Raw genomic sequence first — 24,488 nt, forward strand, 5'->3', positions numbered from 1 at the left:
ATAAGACATCTACAAATTTGTTTTAATGATTGAAATTAAATGTTTTCACTATGGTTCAAAGGTTTCATTTATTAAGTGAGAAACGGAACAGTTTTTTTAAAAATATTTTTTTAGTTGTTGATGGACCTTTACTTTATTTATATGTGATGTTAAGAATTGAACCCAGTACCTCATACATGCTAGGCAAGCACTCTTCCACTGAGCTATAACCCCAGCCCAAGTTGGAACAGTTTTTATGCTAGTATAATTTAATCTTTTTAGGGAAAAAAATTCTCTCCAGAGGGAAATAGTGGTTACACTATACATTTAAAGTCATTGGTTTTATTCTTTCAAGCAAAACATTTATCCTGATAAGGGTAAGAACAAGGACTTTGTTACGAATTAGTCTAGACAATTAAAAATCGCCCTGTTCAGTGATGGATATTTAAAAAAAAAAAAGTTAAAGATTAAAAAGCCGGATTAATGCAGTGAGGAAGCAGTTACTTTTGTCACTGTTATTTATAACTTCCTCTTGTTCCTATTTATTTCTCTTCATGACACAGAAGTTATGACTCAAGACATGGTGTGAGACAAGAGTGAAGGATAATTTCAGCAACTGAGGTAGAAAAAACCATTTTAAGCAGGCAGACTTCTTGAATGACTCAAATTGAATCCTCAGTGAAATCCTTGATTTTTCTGTGAATTTTAAGGGGGAAAAATGGCTAAGAATAAGTGAAAAGAATACATTTTTATAAATAAATAAGGAAACTCACTCTTCAGGAAAGCCCTGTTGCGGAAGGTGGGGGGCATGATTTCAAAACTAAGCAGGTAGTGTCTTGCGTGCCCAGAAATGCCGTTTTATCAATAGTTTGTATATAAGATGAAGTGAGAAAGCCCAGTTAAAACATGAACATTTGAAACATTTTGCTTATAGCTGGAATGCCATCTTGATGTAATATTTTCAAATGACTGACTGCTTCAGGAACAGCATCTGGATGTGAATCATAGTATGAAAAATATGGGACCTGAGAGCAGTCTAATCTATTTTTAGATTTCCCCAATAGGCAATATTTGTTATTTTTGAGTTATTTTTAGTATAAGCAGCTTTATTCACCATTGGCAAAAGAATATTTACATAATAGAGTACAGACATGACTTAAAAATAATGTCATCTTCTCTTTCTTCTCCTCCTCTATTTTATGGTATGGTGTTTATATAGGAATCCCATGGCCTTTGTAATTATTTTTTCTAGCTCTGACAAAAATTAGGTTGTTAAAAATCACAACATACTGGAGTTAGCATATTGGTTTTCCATTGTTGAAGTGTGATAATTTAGTAATTATGCAAATTTTGTTTTGAAATGTTTAAATATACATTGTGTATGTGTGGCCTCTGTATGAAGTATAAAGATCCTTTAATCCATATCAAGCCATCTTCTCTGAAGTAGATTTCCAAAGAATCTTTACATAATCAAATTCTGCCACTTAGACTTAAATTAGAATGAAAATACTGTATTTTCTTTATTATTTCTTATTAAAAACAAAATCTAGGAATTGGTGCTTTATAACTGTTTTGTCTCACTAATTAAAATAGAATGGAATAGAATTGTCAATATTATAATAACATTACATAGAAAAGTTGATCAAAAAAGATGGTTTTGATCCTGGTTATAAACTCGTGTGTGTGTATATGTAAAATTGTTTTAAAAAGTTTTATTGTTTTACATTTCTGTTGAAGTGGAAGAGGTTTAGAATCAACAAGTGATTTGTTCATTAATATTTATAAGTATTAATTTAGTTCCACTTGCTTTTATGGAACTATCATGATTACAGGAAAGCATTTGGGTAACAATGTTGTATTCAAAGACTATTTTTTTTTTAAAGGATAAGACTAGATTCTTTTTTTTTTAAAGAGAGAGTGAGACAGGGGGAGAAAGAGAGAGAGAATTTTTTTAATATTTAATTTTTAGTTTTCGGCGGACACAACATCTTTGTATGTGGTGCTGAGGATCGAACCCGGGCCGCACGCATGCCAGGCGAGCGCGCTACCGCTTGAGCCACATCCCCAGTCCCTCAAAGACTATTTATTGAGCAGATTTTAGGTACTAAATAAGAAACAATCAAATGCTGTAGTTTCACAAGAAGGAAAGATCAGAGTAGACACAAGAAAAACTTCATGAAGGATTAATCTGAGAAGTTGGATTTGGAGAGGTAGAGGCATTTGGTTGGCCTATAGAATAGGCACATAGTTAGAGAGGAAGAATGAGAGTGTTATATTTGAAGAATGATAATTATAACATTTACGGATATCTCTGTTCTTAATTTTGCTTTGCATTTTTTAACTATGATAACTCTTTGAGATAGATAGTCATTAAGTTCATTTTGCTAAAGAGGAACCTGAAGCAGTAAGAAGTTAAGGTCATTTAACTTTGTAGAGATAAAACTGAGCATCCAATCCAAGCAACCTGATATCAGAGACCTACTTTTTGTCCTAGACCTGTGCTGTCTTATATCATAGTTACATATGATGGAGCATTTGGAATGTAGCTGGAACAAATCCAGATGTATTCTAAGTGTAAAATATGTGTTGGATTTCCAAGATTGAATATGAAAAAAGAATTTTAAACTATCTCATGAATGAGTTAATTGATTCATGAGTATATACATTGGTTATATATAAAAATGATAATATTCCGGTTATGTTAAGTAATATATGTTAATTTTATCTTTTTTTTTTTTTTTTTTAGTGATTACTGGTTAATTTCAAGCTGAATGTGTGGATCACATTAAATTTCTTTTTGTGGACTGGGGTTATGGCTCAGTGGTGCAGTGCTTGCCTAGCATGTGTGAGGCACTGGGTTTGATTCTTAGTGTAACATATAAATAAATGAATAAATAAAGGTTCATTTACACCTAAAAACTACTTATAAAAATACTTTTTTTAGACATCACTTTTGAAAACTGCCCACCAGTGAGTGACAGTCCACCTAGAGTGAAAGAATAAAGAAAAGGGTGATAGTAGGCAAAGGAATAAAAGATATTTAGGATCAGATTAGACTGGCACTTTGTCCTTAAAGCTAATATTCCTTAGGATGTGATCCATGTGCCATCTGGCTCAGATTTTGTGAGTTGGGGAAGGTTGGTTAATACAGATTCCTAGACACAGACCTCTTTAAACAACCCCTAAGAGTGGAACCATCTCTAAACCTTCAGTCATCCCTAACTCATTATTTTAATTTCTTCTTTGCAGAGGTTTCCCAGCTACCTATAGGTTGAGATCTGCAGGAGAAACTGTAATTCTGTTCTTATGAAGGCAATGAATGTGAATGCTATTGCCTTAATATCTGGATTAATTTTTGTTGCACTGGACTTCAATAAAATGAATGGCATACAAAGGCAGTTGATGAAAGTATCATTTAAAGAACTGCCTTTTGGAGATAGAGTGATTGCTACTTATTTAATAAATAGGAAAAAACAATTAAAATTACCTTGTAATTTGTAGTCTAGCATTTGAAATGACTGCCATAATAGCTCATTGAACAAACTGGGTAATTGCCAATGGCTATGTTATATGGTGATTAGTGGTGTTGGGTTGGATGGACTCTTTACACTGAACTCAGACCATCCAAAAGAAGTTGCTTGACCTGGTGTCCTTATTCTATAATACACTTTTTTTTTTTTTAAAGAGAGAGTGAGAGAGGGGAGAGAGAGAGAGAGAGAGAGGGAGAATTTTTTTTTAATATTTATTTTTTAGTTCTCGGCGGACACAACATCTTTGTTGGTATGTGGTGCTGAGGATCGAACCCGGGCCGCACGCATGCCAGGCGAGCGCGCTACCGCTTGAGCCACATCCCCAGCCCCTATAATACACTTTGTTATATTGATTTACCTCTTAAATTATACCAGGTTTTAGGACTTTCAGATTACCCTGGACTACAGGAGATATTGATCTCTTTATTCTGCTAAGAGATAATCATGATAAACTATCTTAAACTTTTCTTTATAGTAATTGATAATAATTTAAGGAAGTTATTTTTTTTTTATTTATTTTTTTTATTGTTGGTCGTTCAAAACATTACATAGTTCTTAATACATCATATTTCACAGTTTGATTCAAGTGGGTTATGAACTCCCAATTTTACTCCGTATACAGATTGCTGTATCACATCAGTTACCCTTCCATTGATTGACAAATTGCCTTTCTAGTGTCTGATGTATTCTGCTGTCTGTCCTATTCTCTACTATCCCCCCTCCCCTCTAAGGAAGTTATTTTTGTTTCTTCATGATTACAAGGAATTTGTAGACCTCAAGGTCTTACAGTAATAGTTAACCTAATCAGTGCATAGTTATCAAATTTATTTTAAAATATTGCTTTGGTTACTATAACCTTGATCAGTGATCAGTTAAGAAACACTGCTCTGGGCTGGGGGTTGTGGCTCAGCGGTAGAGCACTCACCTAGCACGTTCGAGGCCCTGAGTTCAATCCTCAGCACCACATAAAAATAAATAAAATAAAATAAAGGTATGTGTCCAAAAAAAGAGAGACACTGCTTTGAATGAACACTATCCTTCATAGGGAGATTATCAGAAGAAAAAAACTTTGCCTGAATAAAATTCTTAACATGAATGACATCTTTATTAGATATTTATCAGCTATTTTTTCCAATATAAACCATCATTCCTCCCCCCCCTCCCCTCATGTGCTTGGCTTGCTTGCATAATTTGAAAGCATAAGGTAAAACTTTGGTAAAGTGCTAGGATGCTAACACTTTTTTTTTTTTTTTTTTTTTAATACTGGGAATTGAATCCAGGGGCACTTAACCACTGAGCCACATCCCCAGACCATTTTTTTTTTCATATTTATTTAGAGACAGGGTCTTGCTGAGTTGCTTAGGGCCTCACTAAGTTGCTGAGGCTGGCTTTGAACTCTGGATCCTCCTACCTAAGCCTCCCAAGCCACCGGGATTACAGGCATGCACCACTACACCTGGTGGATGCTAACACTTTTTAACAGCTGACAATAACTGTCAACTGGTAGCTTGCAAGACAGTATCAAGTGATTTTCAAGAGAAGCTAGGACATCAAAAAAATTATATCACTAACACTGACTAGAAATAGTCACAATGGTAGTGTCCAGTTTGCAAAATGTTTACCATTTTTATTTGACTAGAATTTGGAATGCATTTTCTCATACTGATAATTGTAAATAGATTTAGCATTATAGAATAATCTACAAAAATACCTATTATCTACATAAATAATAGTGTATTAATTGGTTTATACCCTGACTTCTTTGGGAAAAAATGTATTCCTGTGATAGTGAGAGATTCCTTCATGAACATAAATGTGTAGTATAAAGTACTTCTCAAGGTCTTTCTCTTCTTGGATATTTTGAATTTTGGCACAAAATAATATTGGGTAAAAACTCTGCAGGGATAGGAAATACAAATTACTGTGGTCTTCCATTTAGGCTGTATGAGTCATTTGTGAATTGAGTCAGGTACTTTTTGTACTTAAAAGAAAGATAAATAAAACCTTTTTTTTTTAGTTTTGTTTTGTACATCATTTAACAGAGGTAATGTGCACAAACTGAACTCTTTGAAGGCTTATTTGCTTTCATATATCCATCCCTTAGCACAATGACTGAAGATAAAAGATACTGTTTGTTGAATGAATTAATTAACTGGCATTTCTGAAGGGCTTTAAGTTCTGCATGGTCTTTTTGATGTGGTAGTTATTTAATATATACATTTTTATAGAAATTTTGGATCATGGGATTTTAATTCCTTGTACAAGAGACAGTGCATATCGTAAGACTGTAAATGGAATGGCCTAGTTGTCTACCATCAATTTACAATAAAACAGTTGTTGTCAGTGCAGTTGGAAAATTAGAAGAATAGGGAGATTGCCTAACTGAATTAATTGCCAAAGAACAAACTGTGCTTTTCCAAGATTAAATAAACAAAAACAAAACCCTCTAAATCTGAATATCAAGGAAGTGTTTCTATTTTAAAATAATAAGAACTTTCTTACTTTCAGCCTTAAATATAAACACCACTGTTTGCTAATCTTTTCCTTCTCCATGAGCTCTGTTAGGAGGAAGTGTAGCATGATAGAAGCATGGGCTGTGGAACTCAGGCCAGCCTCATTTCAGGCCCCACTGTGACCCCTAATCCTTTGTGATCTTGGTCAATCTGTATAAACTCTATAAGTAATGGATGTGTTTTCCCATTGTAAAATGAGGCAGAAACATCCTTGTGGTATTTAAGTGAATTAATGTCCATAAAGTACTTATGCATGTAGAAGTGTTCATTACATGTTACATGCATTTCATCTTTTTGCCATGTTGCCTTTTCTTATTCATGTTTTCCCAATATATTTGAAAATTTGTAGCTACTTTATGAAGACTTAGTTTAGAAAGACTCTATATTGTATATTTTTTTAATCCCTCACTCCCTCTTCCAAGTTCCTACAGTAGTGGATTATAGCACTCACCATGTATTATAGTTACATATTTGTCCCCTACACAAGATCATGAATTTATCATATATATATATATATATATATATATATATATATATATTAATTATAGATGGACACAATACCTTTGTTTTATTTATTTTGGGTACCAAGGTTTGAACCTGGGGTCAGTCAACCACTGAGCCACATCTCAAGCCCTATTTGGTGTTTCATTTAGAGACAGGGTCTCACTGAGTTGCCTCTCCATTGCTGAGACTGGCTTTAAATTTGCAATCCTCCTGCCTCAGCCTCCTGAGCCGCTGGGATTACAGGCACATGCCACTGCACCTGGCTAATTAATTAATTAATTTTTAATATTTATTTTTTAGTTGTAGTTGGACTCAATAACTTTATTTTTACGTGGTGCTGAGGATAGAACCTAGTGCCTCACATGTGCTAGGAAAGCACTCTACCATCCACTGAACCATAACCCCAGCCCAAGATTATGAATTCTTTAAAGACAAGGAATATGTTTGTATTTTTCTTGGCTCCTGCTGCAAGGCTTGGCACATGGTATTTCACAGAGCACTTATAATTGTTAATTAACTCGTATATGGAAATCATCTATAAGTTGTGCAGTTTTAATCAAATATAGTGCTATTTTAGGACTTAATATATGCCTAGCAATGTGTTTGGCATATTTGGAAGTAATTATTTGGCATTTAAGTAGCAATGATTAAACTATTACCACAAGCTAATTGAGCAATGATTCTAAGTATCAGACTGTAACAATTTTTTTTGTCAACTCTATAATTTATTTCTGCAACTTTTAAAACCTTGTATATAAGTGAAAGTTTTGTTTGTTTCCTTTTCCCTGGAAGCCATCAAAATCAGTTTGCTCTTTTAAATTGATTCCCCCAAGAATTTTAAAATTGATTGTTTAAAAATAATATTTATATTTTATAACATTATATATATTTAAAATTTTTTTTAGTTGTCAGTAGACCTTTACTTATTTATTTACATGTGGTGCTGAGATTCAAACCCAGTGCCTCACACATTCTCTGCAAGTGCTCTATCATTGAGCTACAACTCCAGCCCTATATATTTTAAAAAATTTTTTTAGTTGTTGGACCTTCATTTTATTTATTTAAATGTGGTGTTGAGAATCGAACCCAGTGCCTCACACAACTCCATATCTTACCATTATATTTGATAACTACCAATATATTTTTATAATCTTACCATTATATTTTAATAGCTAAATATTGATAACTACCACTGAGAACTTATTATATGTCAGGCATATAATACCTTAGAATGTTATTTGATTTAAACCCGTACAACAACCCCATTAGACATAAGTAATACTTTTTTTCATGATTTTGTAGTAAGAGAATCAGAGCTCAAAGATACAGAGTAATTTACTTGCGGTCAAGAGCTAGTAAATGCAGGATCCTGAATTTGAAAAAGCATTAGGTACATTATATGCATTACTAAAAATAAAATTAAAAGTTTGATAAAATTTAAATAAAAATTCTACAGTGTAATTCTTGGTCCTGAAGTTTTATTTGAACTTTATCAAAGTTTACAATTTAATTTGAGTTAATTCATGTAAAGGATCTAATGTTAACTTCAGTATAATTGCCCAGAAAATGAAGGTTTTATGTCTTCTGATAAATTCCAAAATAATTGTATAAAAACAAGTAACATGGGGCCGGGGTTGTGGCTCAGTGTTAGCACACTTGCCTAGCATGAGTGAAGCACTGGGTTCGATTCTCAATACCACATATAAACAAATAAATGAATAAAGGTCTATCAATAACTAATTTAAAAAAAAAAAACAAGTAACATGAGCAATGTAGGTTTCAACACAGACCCTGAATTCTACAAGATCTTGGAACAGCATATATCAAGCTCTGAAAGAAAATGGGTGCCAACCAAGAATCTTGTATCCAGCAAAATTAAGCTTTGGATTTGAAGATGAAATAAAAATCTTCCATGATAAACAAAAGTTAAAAGAATTTATAGATAGAAAATCAGGACTACAAAACATCCTTGGAAAAATATTTCATGAAGAGGAAACGAGAAATAACAATGAAAATCAAGAGAGGGAGTTAGTGCTCTAAGGAAAAAACTAATCAAAGAAGAAAATTAAGTCAAGTTAAATAACAAAAATAAACAAATATGGCTGGAAATACAAATCATGTATCAGTAATAACTCTGAATGTTAATGGCTTAAACTCACCAATCAAAAGACATAGGATAGCAGATTGGATTAAAAAAGAGGCCCAACAATATGCTGCCTCTAGGAGACTCATCTGATAGGAAAAGACATACAGACTGAAGGTAAAAGGTTGGGAGAAATCATACCACTCACAAGGACTGTGGAAGCAAGCAGGGGTTTCCATTCTCATATCAAATAAAGTAGACTTCAAGCCAAAGTTAATCAAAAGGGATAAAGATGGACATTACATACTGCTCAAGGGAACCATACACCAACAAGACATAACAATCATAAATATATATGCCCCAAACAATGGTGCAGCTATGTTCATCAAACAAATTCTTCTCAAGTTCAAGAGTCAAATTGACCACAACCCAATAAACATGGGTGACTTTAACACACCTCTCTCACCACTGGATGGATCTTCCAAACAAAAGTTGAATAAAGAAACTATAGAACTCAATAATACAATCAGTAACTTAGACTTAACTGACATATATAAAATATTTCAACCTGCATCAAGTGGATACACTTTTTTCTCAGCAGCATATGGATCCTTCTCTAAAATAGACCATATAATATGCCACAAAGCAACTCTTAGCAAATACAAAAAAGTGGAGATACTACCATGCATTTTATCAGATCATAATGGAATGAAATTGGAAATCAGTAACAAAAAATAAAAATTACTCCAGCACCTGTAGACCAGACAGTATGTTACTGAATGAACAATGGGTTGCAGAAGACCTCAAGGAGGAGATTAAAAAAATTCTTAGAGGTAAATGAGAACATAGACACAACATATCAAAATCTCTGGGACACTATGAAAGCAGTTCTAAGAGGAAAGTTCATTGCAAGGAGTTCATTCCTTAAAAGAAGAAAAAGTCAACAAATAAATGACCTCACATTACTTCTCAAAACCCTAGAAAAAAGAAGAAAAAATCAACAGCAAAAGCAGTAGAAGGCAAGAAATAATTAAAATTAGAGCTGAAATCAATGAAATTGAAACAAAAGAAACAATTGAAAAAGTTGACAAAACAAAAAGTTGGTTCTTTGAAAAAAATAAATAAAATTGACAGACCCTTAGCTACGCTAATGAAGAGGAGGAGAGAGAAACTCAAATTACCAGCATACGTGAGGAAAAAGGTAATATCACACAGACACTACAGAAATACAGAGGATAATTAGAAATTATTTTGAAATCTTATACTTCAATAAAATAGAAGACATTGAAGGCATCAACAAATTTCTTAAGTCATACAATTAGCCCAGATTGAATCAGGAAGCTATACACAGTTTAATCAGACCAATATCAAGTGATGAAATAGAAGACACCATCAGAAGACTACCAACCAAGAAAAACCCAGGACCAGATAGATATACAGCCAAGTTCTACAAGACCAATATTCTTCAACTTATTTTAGGAAATAGAAAAAGAGGCAGCACTTCCAAACTCATTCTATGAGGCCAATATCACCCTGATGCCAAAACCAGGCAAAGACACATCAAAGAAAGAAAACTTTAGACCAATATCTCTAATGAACATAGATGCACATATTCTCAATAAAATTCTGGCAAATTGAATACAAAAATATAACAAAAAGATTGTGCACCATGATTAAGTGGGATTCATCCCAGGGATGCAAGGTTGGTTCAACATAAGGAAATCAATAAATGTAATTCGTCACATCAGTAGATGCAAAGAGAAGAATTATTTAATCATCTCAATAGATGCAGAAAAGGCTTTTGGCAAAATACAGTACCCCTTCATGTTTAAAACTCTAGAAAAACTAGGGATAACAGGAACATATCTCAACATCGTAAAGGCTTATCTATCCTAAGCCCCAGGCCAACATTATTCTAAATGGAGAAAAATTGAAGGCATTCCCTCTAAAAACTGGAACAAGACAGGAATGCCCTCTGTCACCACTTCTATTTAACATAGTTCTTGAAACACTGACCAGAGCAATTAGATGAAGGAATTAACAGGAAAAGAAGAACTTAAATGAGCACTATTGTGATATGATTCTATACCTAGAAGACCCAAAAAGCTACACCAGAAAACTTCTAGAACTAGTAAATGAATTTAGCAAAGTAGCAGGATATAAAATCAACACCCATAAATCAAAGGCATTTCTGTATATCAGTGAAAAATTCTCAGAAAGGGAAACGAGGAAAACTTACCCCATTTACAATAGCCTCAAAACAAAACAAAACAAAAACCTTGGGAATCAACTTAATGAAAGAGGTGAAAGATCTATACAATGAAAACTACAGAACCCTAAAGAAAGAAATCAAAGAAGACCTTAGAAGATGGAAAGATCTACCTTGCTCTTGGATAGGCAGAATTAATATTATCAAAATGACCATATTACCAAAAGCATTATACAGATTTAATGCAATTCTGATCAAAATCCCAGTGTCATTCCTGAAAGAAATAGAAAAGGCAATCATGAAATTCATCTGGAAAAATAAGAGACCCAGAATAGCTAAAGCAATCCTTAGCAGGAAGAGTGAAGTAGGTGGTATCAATACACCAGACCTTAAACTATACTCAGAGCAAAAATAACAAAAACAGCATGGTATTGGCATCAAAACTGACTGGTAGACCAGCGGTACAGAATAGAGGACACAGAGACTAACCCACAAAATTACAATTATCCTATATTAGACAAAGGCCCAAAAACATGCATTGGAGAAAAGATACTCTCTTCAACAAATGGTGCTGGGAAAACTAGGAATTAAACCCTTGTCTCTCACCATGCACAAAACTCAAAGTGGATCAAGGATCTAGGAATTAAACCAGAGACTCTGCATCTAATAGAAGAAAAAGTAGGTCCTAATCTTTATCATGTGGGATTAGGCCCCAACTTCTTTAATAAGACTCCTATAGCACAAGAATTAAAACCGAGAATCAATAAATGGGATGGACTCAAGTTAAAAAGTTTCTTCTCAGCAAAAGAAACAATCTGTGAGGTGAATAGAGATCCTACATCTTGGGAGCAAATGTTTTCCTCTCACAAATCAGATAGAGCACTAATGTCTACGGTATATAAAGAACTCAAAAAGCTAAGTACCAAAAAAAAAAAAAAACACAATCAAATGGGCCAAGGACATGAACAGACACTTCTCAGAAGAGGATATACAATCCATTAACAAATATAGGAAAAAATGCTCATCATCTCTCGCAATTAGAGAAATGCAAATCAAAACTACTGTGAGATATCTCACTCCAGTTACAATTGGCAGCTATTATGCATACAAACAACAATTAGTGTTGGTGAGGATGTGGGGAAAAATGCACACTCATACATTGCTGGTGAGACTGCAAATTGGTGCAGCCAATATGGAAAGCAGTTTGGAGATTTCTTGGAAAACTGGGAGTGGAACCAGCATTTGACCCAGCTATCCCTCTCCTTGGTCTACACCCAAAGGACTTAAAAACCGCATACTACAGGGACATAGCCACATCAGTGTTTACAACAGCATAATTTACAATAGCTAAACTGTGGAACCAACCTAGATGTCCCTCGGTAGATGAATGGATTAAAGGTGGCATATATATATATATATATATATATATACACACACACACACACACAATGGGATATCACTCAGCAATAAAAGAGAATAAAATCAGGACACTTGTAGGTAAATGGATGGTGCTGGAGAAAATAATGCTTAGTGAAGTTAGCCAATCCAAAAAAAAAAAAAAACAAATGTTGAATGTTTTCTCTGATATAAGGTGATTGACCCATAATGGGATAGGGAGGGCGAGCATGGGGGAGAATAGATGAACTCTAGATAGGGTAGAGGGGTGGAAGGTGAAGGGAGCAGGCAGAGGGTTAGCAATGATGGTGGAATGTGATAGACATCATTATCCAAAGTATATGTATGAAGACATGAATTGGTATGAACATACTTATATATAAACAGATATGAAAAATTGTGCTCTATATGTGTAATAAGAATTGTAATACATTCCACTGTCATGTATTTTAAAAATAAAACAAATATTTAAAAAAACCATGAGCAATGTAGGGAATGATATTCTTTATACTGAGAGGTTTTTAATTCCTTGTTGCATTGTTTAGTGATCAGCTTATTTTAATCCACGATGTCATTACTACATCCAAGAAATCAGAATATTGGAAAAGGGTACAGAACTTGTAGGCTGGTCTTATTTCAAAATTTAGTTCTTTTCAACTGATACTTTGACTTATCAAAAAATAAGTCATGTGAAATATTAGATGTGTTTTTGTCACTGTGTGTATTTGTCTTATGTCTTAGGTAACAACATTTGTCATTTAAAAATTTTTAAGGTCATCTTGCTGTTTGACTTAAATGTGGACATACTTAATGTCCAACTTCTTAAGATCCAAATAACTTGCACATGATTTTACTAGAACATAGATTTGGGAATTCAATAGGGCTAATGTTATCTGATTATTACTACAAGTCACAAAATTCTGATGTATTACATTTTGCCTTAGTTTTCTTCCATAATGTCAGTATTATAGAGGGATGGGTTCTATTATGTACAGAGGAAATGTTTTTAAAATATTTTCAGCCCTACATTTCATATAAGCACTTTTTATCTTTTTTAAAAAAATAGGTAAATCAACAAACTGGGAAGATGATGGTTGGGGAGCCTGGGAAGAAACAGAACCCCAAGAACCTGTAAGTCTTTATAAATATTTGCATGTTTTTTGATAGGGACGTTTTCCTTTTGTAATGATGGTGAATGTTTCAATATTAGGTTGACATTTTAAAATCTATGTCAAGAAAGTTTTTATGTTTACTTAATAGTACCTAACTTGATACTTGTTCTTAAGGACCTTAATGACTTTATTGTGTGTCTTGTCCACGTTATAACATTGAGACTGAGTACTTTAAAATTGCTTATAAATACTGAAGTTTAAGATCAAGGGGCCAGTATCTAGCAAAGCCTCTTTTTGCATCATCACACCGGAGAAGGCAAGACAGAGAAAGGGAGAAAGAGTGTTTGTGAAAGGGGGCCAAACTCAAAATGACTCCTATGATAATGAACCCACTGCCTCGATGGTAGCATTAATCCATCCAGTCTGTTCTCATGGCCTAATCACCTCTTATTTGGCCTCACTTTCACATACTGTTGCACTGGGGACTATGTGCTAAGAATAGGAACGTACTCATGTTATTGAGACTTATGGAAAAGCTCCATGGGGAGATTAAGTACAGGGAGCCATTTCTGAAAACCTCTAGGAAAATTGGGACATGTTGAATAGTATTGAGTCCTACCACTGCAGCAATTAAATGCCTTGTCCTTTGCTGTTCTAATGCTATGTTAAAATGGATACTTGGCTACTCTGTCTCTGCCTTCATTAAAACTGACTGGGTTCTGCCTAGAAATCTATGAGCTTGAGGTAGTTTCCCACAAAGCAATCGAGGAAGCCTTTTCCCCCCATACATGTTTATGTGACTGCACTGGGCATATTTTATAATTATTTGCTTTTTTTAATGTTTTAATTAGATCAAGGCTTGGGTCTTGATAATGATAGGAGCCAAAGCAGGCATTTTAGAATATGTATTCTGAAAGAAAGTGAACCAGTACTATTTTAACCTGTTTAAAAAAAAAAAAAAAAAAGGGATGCCAAACCCTGTTGGAGCAGAATAAGAAATGATACCTAGAAATAGCAGCTGCTTCATTCATCATTTTAATTTTTATAATATCACCAGAGAGATCCTTTCTTTCATTCCTGATCTGGATAATTTGTGTTTTCTCTGCTTTATTCTCAGTCCACCTAAAATTTTTCGATTTTGATTTTTAAAAAAAAAAAAAAAAACTGTTTCAAAATTTAATTTCAATGATTTCTCTATTGTTTTTCTGTTTTATTGACTTTATAGCTTTAATCCTCTTTACTTTGAGTTTGAATTGTTCTCTTTTTAGCTTCTTAAGATGGAATTGTAGATTACTTATTTTAAATTTATCTTCTTGGTTTTTTAAAAATATTTTTTAATTGTCAATGGATCTTTATTTATTTATATGTGGTGCTAAGAATCGAACCTAGTGCCTCACACGTGCTAGGCAAGCGCTCTGCCACTGAGCCACAACCCCAGCCCCTGAATTTATCTTCTCTTTAATATAAAGCCATAAATTACCCTCTAACTGGTGATTTAGTTGCATCCCACAACTTTTGATATGTTATATTTTCAATTTCATTCAGTTAAAAATATTTTCTGATTTCAGTTTTTGTCAGTTTTTGCTTCTTGTATTTTTTGATCTGTGGGGTTAGTTAGAAATATATTGTTTAATTTCCAAATATAATAGCCTCCCTGTATTAGAGAGGGAGGATACATCTCAAGATCCCCAGTGTATGTATGTCTGAAACCATGGATAGTTTCAAACTCTATATACGTTACCTTTATTCTATATATACATACCTGGGATAAAGTTTCATTTATAAATTAGGCATGATAAGAAATTAACAACAATAACCAGTAATAAGATGGAATGATTTTAATAATATACCATAATAAAATTTCCAGCATCATTACCCTTGCACACAAGCATGTGATACCCAGATAGTCTCTTGCTAATAACTGAGGTAACTACTAAGTAAATAATGGGCAGGTAGCACATACAAGTGTGATATACTGAACAAAAGGCATAATTCATGACTTGGTCATATTGGAGCATATTGGGGTGGGGTAGTCTGAGATACCATCATGCTGAACAAGAGGCATAATTCATGACTTGGTCATATTGGAGCATATTGGAGTGGGGTAGTCTGAGATACCATCATGCTGAACAAAAGGCATAATTCATGACTTGGTCATATTGGAGCATATTGGAGTGGGGTAGTCTGAGATACCATCATGCTACCCAGAAAAATGCACAATTTAAAACTAATGAATTATTTATTTCTGAAATTTTTTATTTAATAATTTTGGACTGATTGATCATAGTTGATCACAGAAAGCAAAACCACAGATAAGGGTGAGGTACTACTGTATTTGTGATTTAGACAGATTTCTTTCTGTTGATTATTTCTAATCTGATGCTGCTAGAGAACACATTTTGTATACTTCCAAAACTTCTAGATTTATCAACACTGTTTTATGTCTTCGTATATGTTTCATATGTATGAAAAGAATATGCATTCTTCTCTTAATGGGTAAAGAGTTCTATGTATTTCAGTTGGGTTAAGTTGGTTAGTAGTGTTATTTATGTCTTCTATACTCTTGTTTTTTTTTCTTCATTAGTTCTATCTATTACTGAAATAAGATCATTGAAATCTACATCTGTTATTGTGCAATTGTCTAGTTCCCTTTTCAGTTTTTGTCAGTTTTTGCTTCTTGTATTTTTGGATTCTATCAGGAAGCACATATTATATATACATCAATATGAATGTAGATGTATATGTGATACCTCATTCTGAAGTAGTTTTCTTTATCTCTAGTGATGTTCATTATGTTAATGTCTATTTTGTCTGATACTATAGCCACTCCAGCTCTTTTTTGGTCACTGTTTTCATGGTGTATTTCTTTTTGTCCTTTTAGCCTATTCATATAATCTTGCCTTTTAGTCAGTCTGACAGTCTTGACTTTTGATTGGAGTGAATAATTTATTTTTATTTGATATAATCATTGATATGGTTAAATTTATATCTGTAAAATTGCTGTTTGTTTTCTATAACTCATGTTTTTTAAATTATTTTTTACTCCTTTATTCTTTTGTGTTAAGCAAATATTTTTATTGTACAATTCAGTTGCTCATATTTTTAACATTTTTGTTATATTAAATACAAATTATGTTAATATGATTCACATACCATATAATTTCACCTTGAAAGTATACAATTTACTGTTTTTAGTATTCACAACTTTGTATAACTATTACTATGATTTAATTCCATAATATTTTCATCACTCCAAACAGAAACCCATATCCATTAGTAGTCGTTCCTTATTCTTCTCTTCTTCCCAGCCTCAACCACTAATTTAGTTTCTGTCCATAGATTTGCCTGTTCTGAACATTTCATATAACTAGAATTATGCATATTAAAAACACAGACTAACTTCTGTTTAGTCATAATTTATTCTGTTTCATGGCCTTGCTGATATTTTTTTGCTTGTGATCTTGGATTCTTCCTCTCTTTCTTTATTTCACATTCACAGCTATATCAGGAAAATAGATTTTACTCAGTTAAGATAAGACTCCTGTTGTTTTTCAATGGTTATGAACAACCTCAAAGGCATAATTGGCTCCAGAGGTATAATAAGAATCAGTAAAATTTGGCAAATGTATAAAATGTACAAGTACAAGTACAAGCTCTAGTCAAGGTAACAGATATTGCTGCCCAGTAGAAAAACAGGGAATTGAAAGGAAACTTGCTACTCTCTTTTGCTAAGAATAGTCAGTAAACTCAAAACCTACCTTCTCTGAATGCACTTAGGTCTTATCCACATTATAGAGGACACCAGAAGTAGAAGAAGTATAATATATTGAAGTCAGGCATCGTTGTATCAAGGTGCTGTAAATGTAATAATAAGGTTCTCTATTGGTTGCCAACAGACGATGGTAAACTTTTCTTCTTTGTTAGCCTGACATTTGGAGAGCTGTTGTGTTTTGATCAATAGGAATACTGCAGTGATGTGTAGATAAATGACAGATAGAGGTAGCAAAGAGTAAAGTGGAATAGGAGCCAGTGCCGCTGAATGCTGACCTGGTGGCCAATTGGCTGCTACTGAGTTCAGCAGAAAACTAAAAACTCCAGGGTGCTTTTTATCTCCACAAGTTGTTAGCTCTTTGAGAGTAGTTTCTCATTTTTATGGCATTAGAGAGTAAAGGGCTTTTGTATTCAGAGAGACTTAATACCAGGGATCCGGAAGAGGCCTTTGTAAGAAAAGAGAAATCCTCTTTAGCTTTTTCTGGTTCCAAGGTGTCAGCTATAATAAGAGCTTAGTGAAGAAAGTGTATTCTGGACTCAGCAGAGTGGAAGTCACTCTGTGAAGCAGAGACAACAGCAGCAAAAGGTACAAATTCAACACCTTGAAAGATGATGACAGTGGGGACCATGATCAGAATGAAGAAAAGAATGCACTGAAATATGGTGAGGGAGAAAAATCAAAATAAGACAAGAGTTGGACTAGTAGCAAGAGAAAGGTTGCTGTCCCTGGACCGACAGAACATTCCCTGTAGTACAACTATATACTTCCTGGGACTCCATGAGAACCCCAGGCCCTGCTACCAGCTCACCCAGCTATGAACAGAATATCAAACAGATTAGCACCTTGGACTCTTTGGAGCAGTTTTGAAGGTTTTTATAATCATATGATATGTCCTAAGGACCTGATGGCCATAGTAACTTCTATCTCTTCAAAGAAGAAATTAAACTCATGTGGGAGGATGATGCATATAAAAATGGTGACAAGTGGATCATTCACCAATGGAAGGGCTTGGCTTCCCATTACTGGGAAAAACTCATCTTGGCCATGCTAGGAAATGGTTCATGTTTGGTGAGGAGATCTGCAGGGATATGGTCTCTGTTTTCAGGTGGACATTATATTAATATGGAATAAGACTTCCAATGACTGAGCAACCTAGCCCAAATCTAGGATATACTTGAGGGAGTGCTTAACCTACCTCCCAGCACCATTGTGGAAAACAAAAACTGACAGCATCAAGTACATGCTGAAAGGATAGGGAGATGTCCCTGAGCTTAGCAGAAGGAGCTCTGTAGTTGGCCTAGGCTTGTAGAGTGGGGGTGGACAGGCTCCCCTTAGGGTTGTGGCTACTTGCTGTGGTTCTGATTGATGAGGCTCCTTGCCCACCTATTCTGCAGGGTGCTTTGAAACAGAGCTCTTCTGTAGGAACCCAGTTGCACTGCTTGGGTTTGTTTTATTTCTATATTGCCTTTCCTTCACTAACCACTATCTAAAAATGAAAGTATTCTTTTTCTGGGTGTCCTTAAAGATAAATTCACTGAATAATAAAGTCTTTTTCTCTACCAAAAACTGAAAGAAAGGCCAGGTGTGGTAATCCCAGCAGCTCAGGAGGCTGAGGCTGGAGGATCACAAGTTCAAAGCCAGTCTCAGCTACTTAGTGGGGTCCTAAGCAACTTAGCAAGACCCTGTCTCAAAAAAAAGCGGGGGAGAGGCTGGCAATGAGGCTAAGTGGTTAAGTGCCCCCTAGCTAGGTTCAATCCCTGGTACCCCCCCCCCAAAAAAAAAGTTGAGAGAAAGCATATTCTAATATCTACTCTCAGCAGTAACTAGTGTCACATTTAAGAAAGTATGCATCAGTGACACTGGCAGTCCTCAAAGCTTCCATGTTTTCCATAGATATTTCATGCCCTTATTTGTCTGTTGAGGCTACCATAATAATATCGTAGTCTGGGTGAATCAAACAACATAAATTTATTTTTGTCACATTTTTGGAGGCTCAACATCCAATATTAAGGAGCCATTAGTATTGGTTTCTGATGAGTCCTTTCTTCCTGAGTTGCACTGTCTTCTGTGTTCTCACTTACCCTTTTTTCTATACAAACATGGACAGAGGAGTGAGTTCTGGTGTCTCTTTCCCTTATAAGGATATTAGTCCTAATAAAATAAAAACAAGGGTCATCAGTCCTGTAGGATAAGGCCCAAGCTTCAGGACCTCTTTTAACCTAATTATTTTCTTAAAGGCTCTATCTCCAGACACAATCACATTGGTGTTGCAGCTTCAATCTGTGAATTAGGGTAGAGAGGGATATAATTCAGTTCATAACAATGCCCAAAATAATGGATCTTTGTCAGGTACAATTCTAACTGGACAAGTGAAAAAAGTGAATTCTCACTTGAAGGAAAGAAATTCATGCAAGAGAATGAAAAGGCAAGCAGAATAGGCTTTCAAGATGGATTGGGATGGGAAAAAATCAAAACAAAGGTTTTCTTCTATACTAATTAGAAAGGAAGGCAAATGTACTACTGCTTGATCCTATAATTAATGGTAGATAGTTTTGTCCTGTTTTTTGTTTCTTTGTTTTTACAAAGTGTTACAAGGGCTTTTAGTTGAAATTATAGTTATTTTGCTATAGGAATTAGTGATAGAGTAGAATGTTTTGCTCAGCCTTGTGCTATAAAGCGATTTAAAGCAGTTTGGAAGAAGTTTGAAAAAGCTTGATTTTAACTGGCTCTACAAATAGCAGGAGAGATCTGCAGCACCAGGTGTCCCTGACTCAGTCAGGCTAGGTGAGGACCCATAGCAACCCCCTAGCAACCTCCAGTCAGCATGAGACAGGGAAAATACCTGGGATGCCAGATGACCCCCACCCAGTAGTTTATGGTAGTTGATAACATGTTGGGAAACCATGTAGTTCAGCACATATTCCCCTCCTGGCTTAAACAAATCAGTTCAAACGAATCCCCCTCTTGTACTAACCAATCACCCTTACCCAACTTGTTCCCACCAGTGAATGTGCTAATCATGTTTTAGAGTTGTTTTATGATTTTCCCACCGTGTGTGATGATTTTCTAAGAGATGCTATGATGTATGTGAAGTCCCTGCCTTTCCCCAAAGAGTGTATAAAACTGCTGCAAACCCTGGGCTCGGGGCCTCTCAGCATCACCAGTTGCTGTGTGCGCGCGGAGGACCAAACTAGCTTGCAATAAACGCCTCTTTGCTGCTTACATCAGAAAAAAAAAAAAATTAACTGGTGAGGCAGATTTAATGGTTTTCCTTTATTGATGTATTAAGGACAAAAGGTGGGAAGTATAGAATTGGTTTGCTTGATCATAAATGGCTAGTGTTTGCTGAAACAGCACAAGAAGGTTCTGGGTCAAAGTCCTCAGTTAAGATAGGCAGAGAATGAAAGCATCTTGGCTGGAAATGTTTGCCTATAGACTGAAAAATGGAATATTATACAGCCTGATTAAAAATTCTTACAGCAGAAATAATTGGGTTGAAGCCTAATTTCATTATTTCCATCAGACTCTGGTACCATCTGACATACAGGAGACACAAACACCAGATTAGCCAGAGGCAAAAGAAGTACACCATGCCAAAGATGTACCCTAGATTAAACTCAGGAGCAGGGGCTGCAGAGGGTCTCTTTCCTAAGGCTGGTTCTCACTGGGGGTTTGGACCTATGACTCAGAAAAACATTGATTTTTGCCAGTGACTGTCTTCTCAGGGTTAATACAAGCTGGCCCAGCAATTCTCAGTTGGAGATAATTTTGCTCCTGGTATTATCTGGAGATGTTTTTGGTTTCATAATTTGGGGGAGGCCTAATTATACTGGGTAGAAGCCTAGGCTCCTGCCAAGTAAGCATTTTATAATCCCATCCCACCACACAAATAAAAGAGTAATTCCACCCAAAATGTCAGTAGTGCTGAGGTTCATAAACTTTGGTATAGACCATGGTTTTTAACGTCTTTCTGCAGTTTTGATCTCCATAATTTCTTGACCTTTTGTTGGGGGAGAGGGGTTCAAAGCTTTTGTTCTGTAAGACCATTAATTGCGTTTTTAGTAGATCCTAGGGAAGTGATTTGCTAGCAAAGAGTGAAGTTACGTGACTGTTAGCCAGTAAAGAAAAGTGAATTTAAGTTGTTTCTGGATCTTTGGCCATAGTGCAACAAGTAGTCCCAGTCAGTTTAGATGGTATTATTATGCCTATGTGCTTAAGAGACAGGTTTTAGTCTTTCTATGTAGTTAGTTCCCATTTTTCTTTCCTTCTATTTACAGTTGTTAATTTTAGTTCACACTTGCTCTCCCTGTCTTCCTGCAGAGTACCTTCTGTTAAGTGAGTTCTGGCTTAGTGGTGGGGCCTCTGATCTTCTGCCACCTTCTGGATGAAGTGAGAGAGGAAATTTGGGGACCTCACTGCAGGTTACCTACCCACTTTCAACCATACCTCCTGATTTTAGCCCCATTCTTGCCTTCAATTCCAAAGGGACCTGGCACCAGTTTCTAGACCTGTTGGCAGTTTTGCAGTGCAACTAGGGCTGCATGTCAGCTTTCCTCTTTATCAGTTTAGAAGCTTGGCTTCTAGGGACAGTAAAATCAGCTACCATCTGCCATTTTCTTTCTAGCTCTCACTCAAAATTTTGTAGCTTTTTCCTATGTGTTACTTTTTGCCTTTAAAACAAATTATTTGGGGCTGGGGATGTAACCCAGTGGTAGCGTGCTTGCTTAGCATTTATGAGGTCCTAGGTTCCATCCTTAGCACCAAAAACAAACAAAAAAACTGAACAAAACTTTTTGGCTGGGAGTATAGCTCAGTGGTAGAATATGTGCAAGTCCAGAGCCAGTGCCAACAAAACATTTTACTGTTTTTTGGGGAAGATTTTGGTGCTGAGTGAGAGTAAAATTTGTGTTTAATTCACCCTTTTAATCTAAAAGTCCAAGTTAATTTTACACATTGTTCTACCCTTGGTATTTTACACCAGATGTAATTTAATGTAAAAATTCTTTCTTCCCTCCCATTTTCTCTCTCACCCACCCACCCACCCATCCATCCATCACAAGCAGTGCTTGTTATAAGCTTTTTTACATCTACCAGTGTATCTTTGGTTACATGTGGTCATAAATTATCAGGATTAGGAGTCAAGTGGCCTGAATATCTTCCCTGTTGCTTATTATGAAACCTTGAATGAATTACTTAATTTCTCTAAGCTCAATTACCCTGTTTCTAAAGTGGGACTAATAACATTATCAAATTTATACGATTGTTATGAGAATTAAATGAAATATGCTTATAGTAGTACCTAGAACATAGTAAATGTGCAGTAGAGATCAGCTGGTCTTATTATTCCAGTAGAGTAAATTCCTAAAGCTGGAATTTTTAAGGCAAAATGTACACACATTTTATTTTTTGATAAAAGGTAATTGCAGTTTGTATTACAAATAGCAGTATCTGAGAACGCCTTTTCCTATTTGGCCTGTGCAGATGTAAAAACAGTTATGAGCCAACTGCTTTTTATCATTGATTGTGTGCTAGTGTCTATGTTGTAAAACTGAAATTGTTCTCCATTCTTATTTTTTAAAAATCAAATGTTAGGAAACAAAAGCCAGAGATGATTTTGTGTGTGTGTGTGTGTGTGTGTGTGTGTGTGTGTGTGTGGTGTCTGTTGTTTGCAGGTATTTTTGAAATTGTGGACTCCTAGTTTGTTATAATAACAGAACTAATTCTACTTTTATCTTTACTAGGGCTGTAAAATGCCATTTTAATGTGTTGATGTATGTTTAAATATTTTAACTTGAACTTAGTCATCTTGTCCTGTTTTTCACTTTAAAGTCTTTTGGGGGCATGTGTACTATAATCTGTTTTTTTTTTCCTAAGCTCTAATAGCAATTTAATGTTCATAACACTTAGTTAAACTATTAGATCTGTTATGATTTATGTTTAGTTCAAATTTTTCCTTAGTCTTATTTGTCCAAGTTTCTAAGCAGGAATTATTTGGTAGTTTATTATACCCCATAGTGCCTATTGAAGCACATAGATTTATTATTTAGTATTAAATAATTGTTCAGAAGATAGATATGTTTTTTGGGTTCACATTTCTATTGCAGTTATTTTTTTTTTAACAAGTAATTAAGTTGTTTTGGTACATATTTACTACACAAAATTCAGGTGTTACAGAAAACTACAAATAAATAATCAATTTTCCATTACCTAAGAATAGCCATTGTTATTTAAGGATTTATCCATGTAGGCATTTTTCTATAGATCTATACAGTTTGAGTAAGCAAATGAATGGGCACATAGAACATTTTATAAAAATGACTGAATCCCTCTTCCCACTGATGGTGCCCTGCAGAGAGTAGTGGAAAATTTTTTAAAAATGAAATTCTGTATATGCAATGTAAGAATAAATAATAACAGAACTAATTCTACTTGAATTGACATTTGAAGTAAAACTTTAAGAGTTACTGAATCATGGTTAACTTCCTCAAGAAAAGTAAATTTTAAAAGTTAAGATTGAAATGGTAGGGTTTTTGTTATTGTATTTGTGAAATTTTTTTTGTTTGGGTTATTTGCAACTGAATTTAAAAAGAGTTCATGCATTGCCCCATTTAATTTTGAAAAGATCTTAAGATCTTTCACTTGAAAATTTTAGACTCTAATCTGGAAATGACCAAAATCGGTACTTTTCATGCTGTTTTTTTGAAGACACTGTAGGGTTCCATAGAGGTGCTGTGTAGCTTCTCCATCTCTGTTTTCATCCATTTTGTATATTGAAATTTTTTATAAATTTTTGATCCTGCTCCCCTCTCTGCCAAAAAAAAAAAAAAAAGATGAACGTTTAAAAAACATTGGGCATTACATATGTTAGTAGCCGAGTAGAGGGAAAAAAACACCTAGTTATGTAGCATTGTTTACTTTCTTTTTGTGTTTTAAAATTGCTGAAACACTTACGTCTCATGCTTTAAAAGTGCAGATGAGTATTTAATTTTTGTGACTTAAGTAGTAAACTACTAAGAATTATAGTGAATTGCTGACAGTCCCTTAATTACACTGGATTTTACTGGCACCACTATAACGTATACATATCTTTGAAAGTTAACAGGATGACAGGAACAATGCAAATGATGGACTCAACTGTACTAAAATTGAAAACTTTGAGAAACTACTCTTGGCTACTTCAGTGGCTATCTGATCACTGCACTTACCTGATAAGCAAAAAAATATTTGCTGCTATGTTTACCAAGTCATAATTTACTGGCCCCTGAGGTAACCAACTATAATTGAAAGGCTGGTTATACTCTTGCAATTTTATCATTAGATACATCATGAAAGAATAATCATTTGACAGATTTGTAGATTTTATACACTTTTTTTTTGTACCTGGAATTGAT

General features: G+C 34.7%; 1 protein-coding gene and 1 pseudogene across 3 annotated transcripts in view; both read left to right on the plus strand.

Annotated features, from left to right (window-relative positions):
* The window catches only part of Rab3gap2 (RAB3 GTPase activating non-catalytic protein subunit 2), a 103,747-nt gene that overhangs the window by 11,248 nt on the left and 68,011 nt on the right, over window positions 1-24,488 (plus strand). For all 3 annotated transcript variants that reach the window (XM_077802831.1, XM_077802833.1, XM_077802832.1), the window contains exon 2: window positions 13,280-13,344. In XM_077802831.1, the coding sequence (XP_077658957.1) occupies window positions 13,280-13,344 (65 nt within the window). The remainder of the gene's footprint in view (window positions 1-13,279; window positions 13,345-24,488) is intronic.
* Window positions 13,838-18,253, plus strand: LOC113182178 (eukaryotic translation initiation factor 4E type 2 pseudogene; annotated as a pseudogene).

Source organism: Urocitellus parryii, chromosome 9 (genome assembly GCF_045843805.1).
Source record: "Urocitellus parryii isolate mUroPar1 chromosome 9, mUroPar1.hap1, whole genome shotgun sequence".
Lineage (NCBI taxonomy): Eukaryota > Metazoa > Chordata > Mammalia > Rodentia > Sciuridae > Urocitellus > Urocitellus parryii.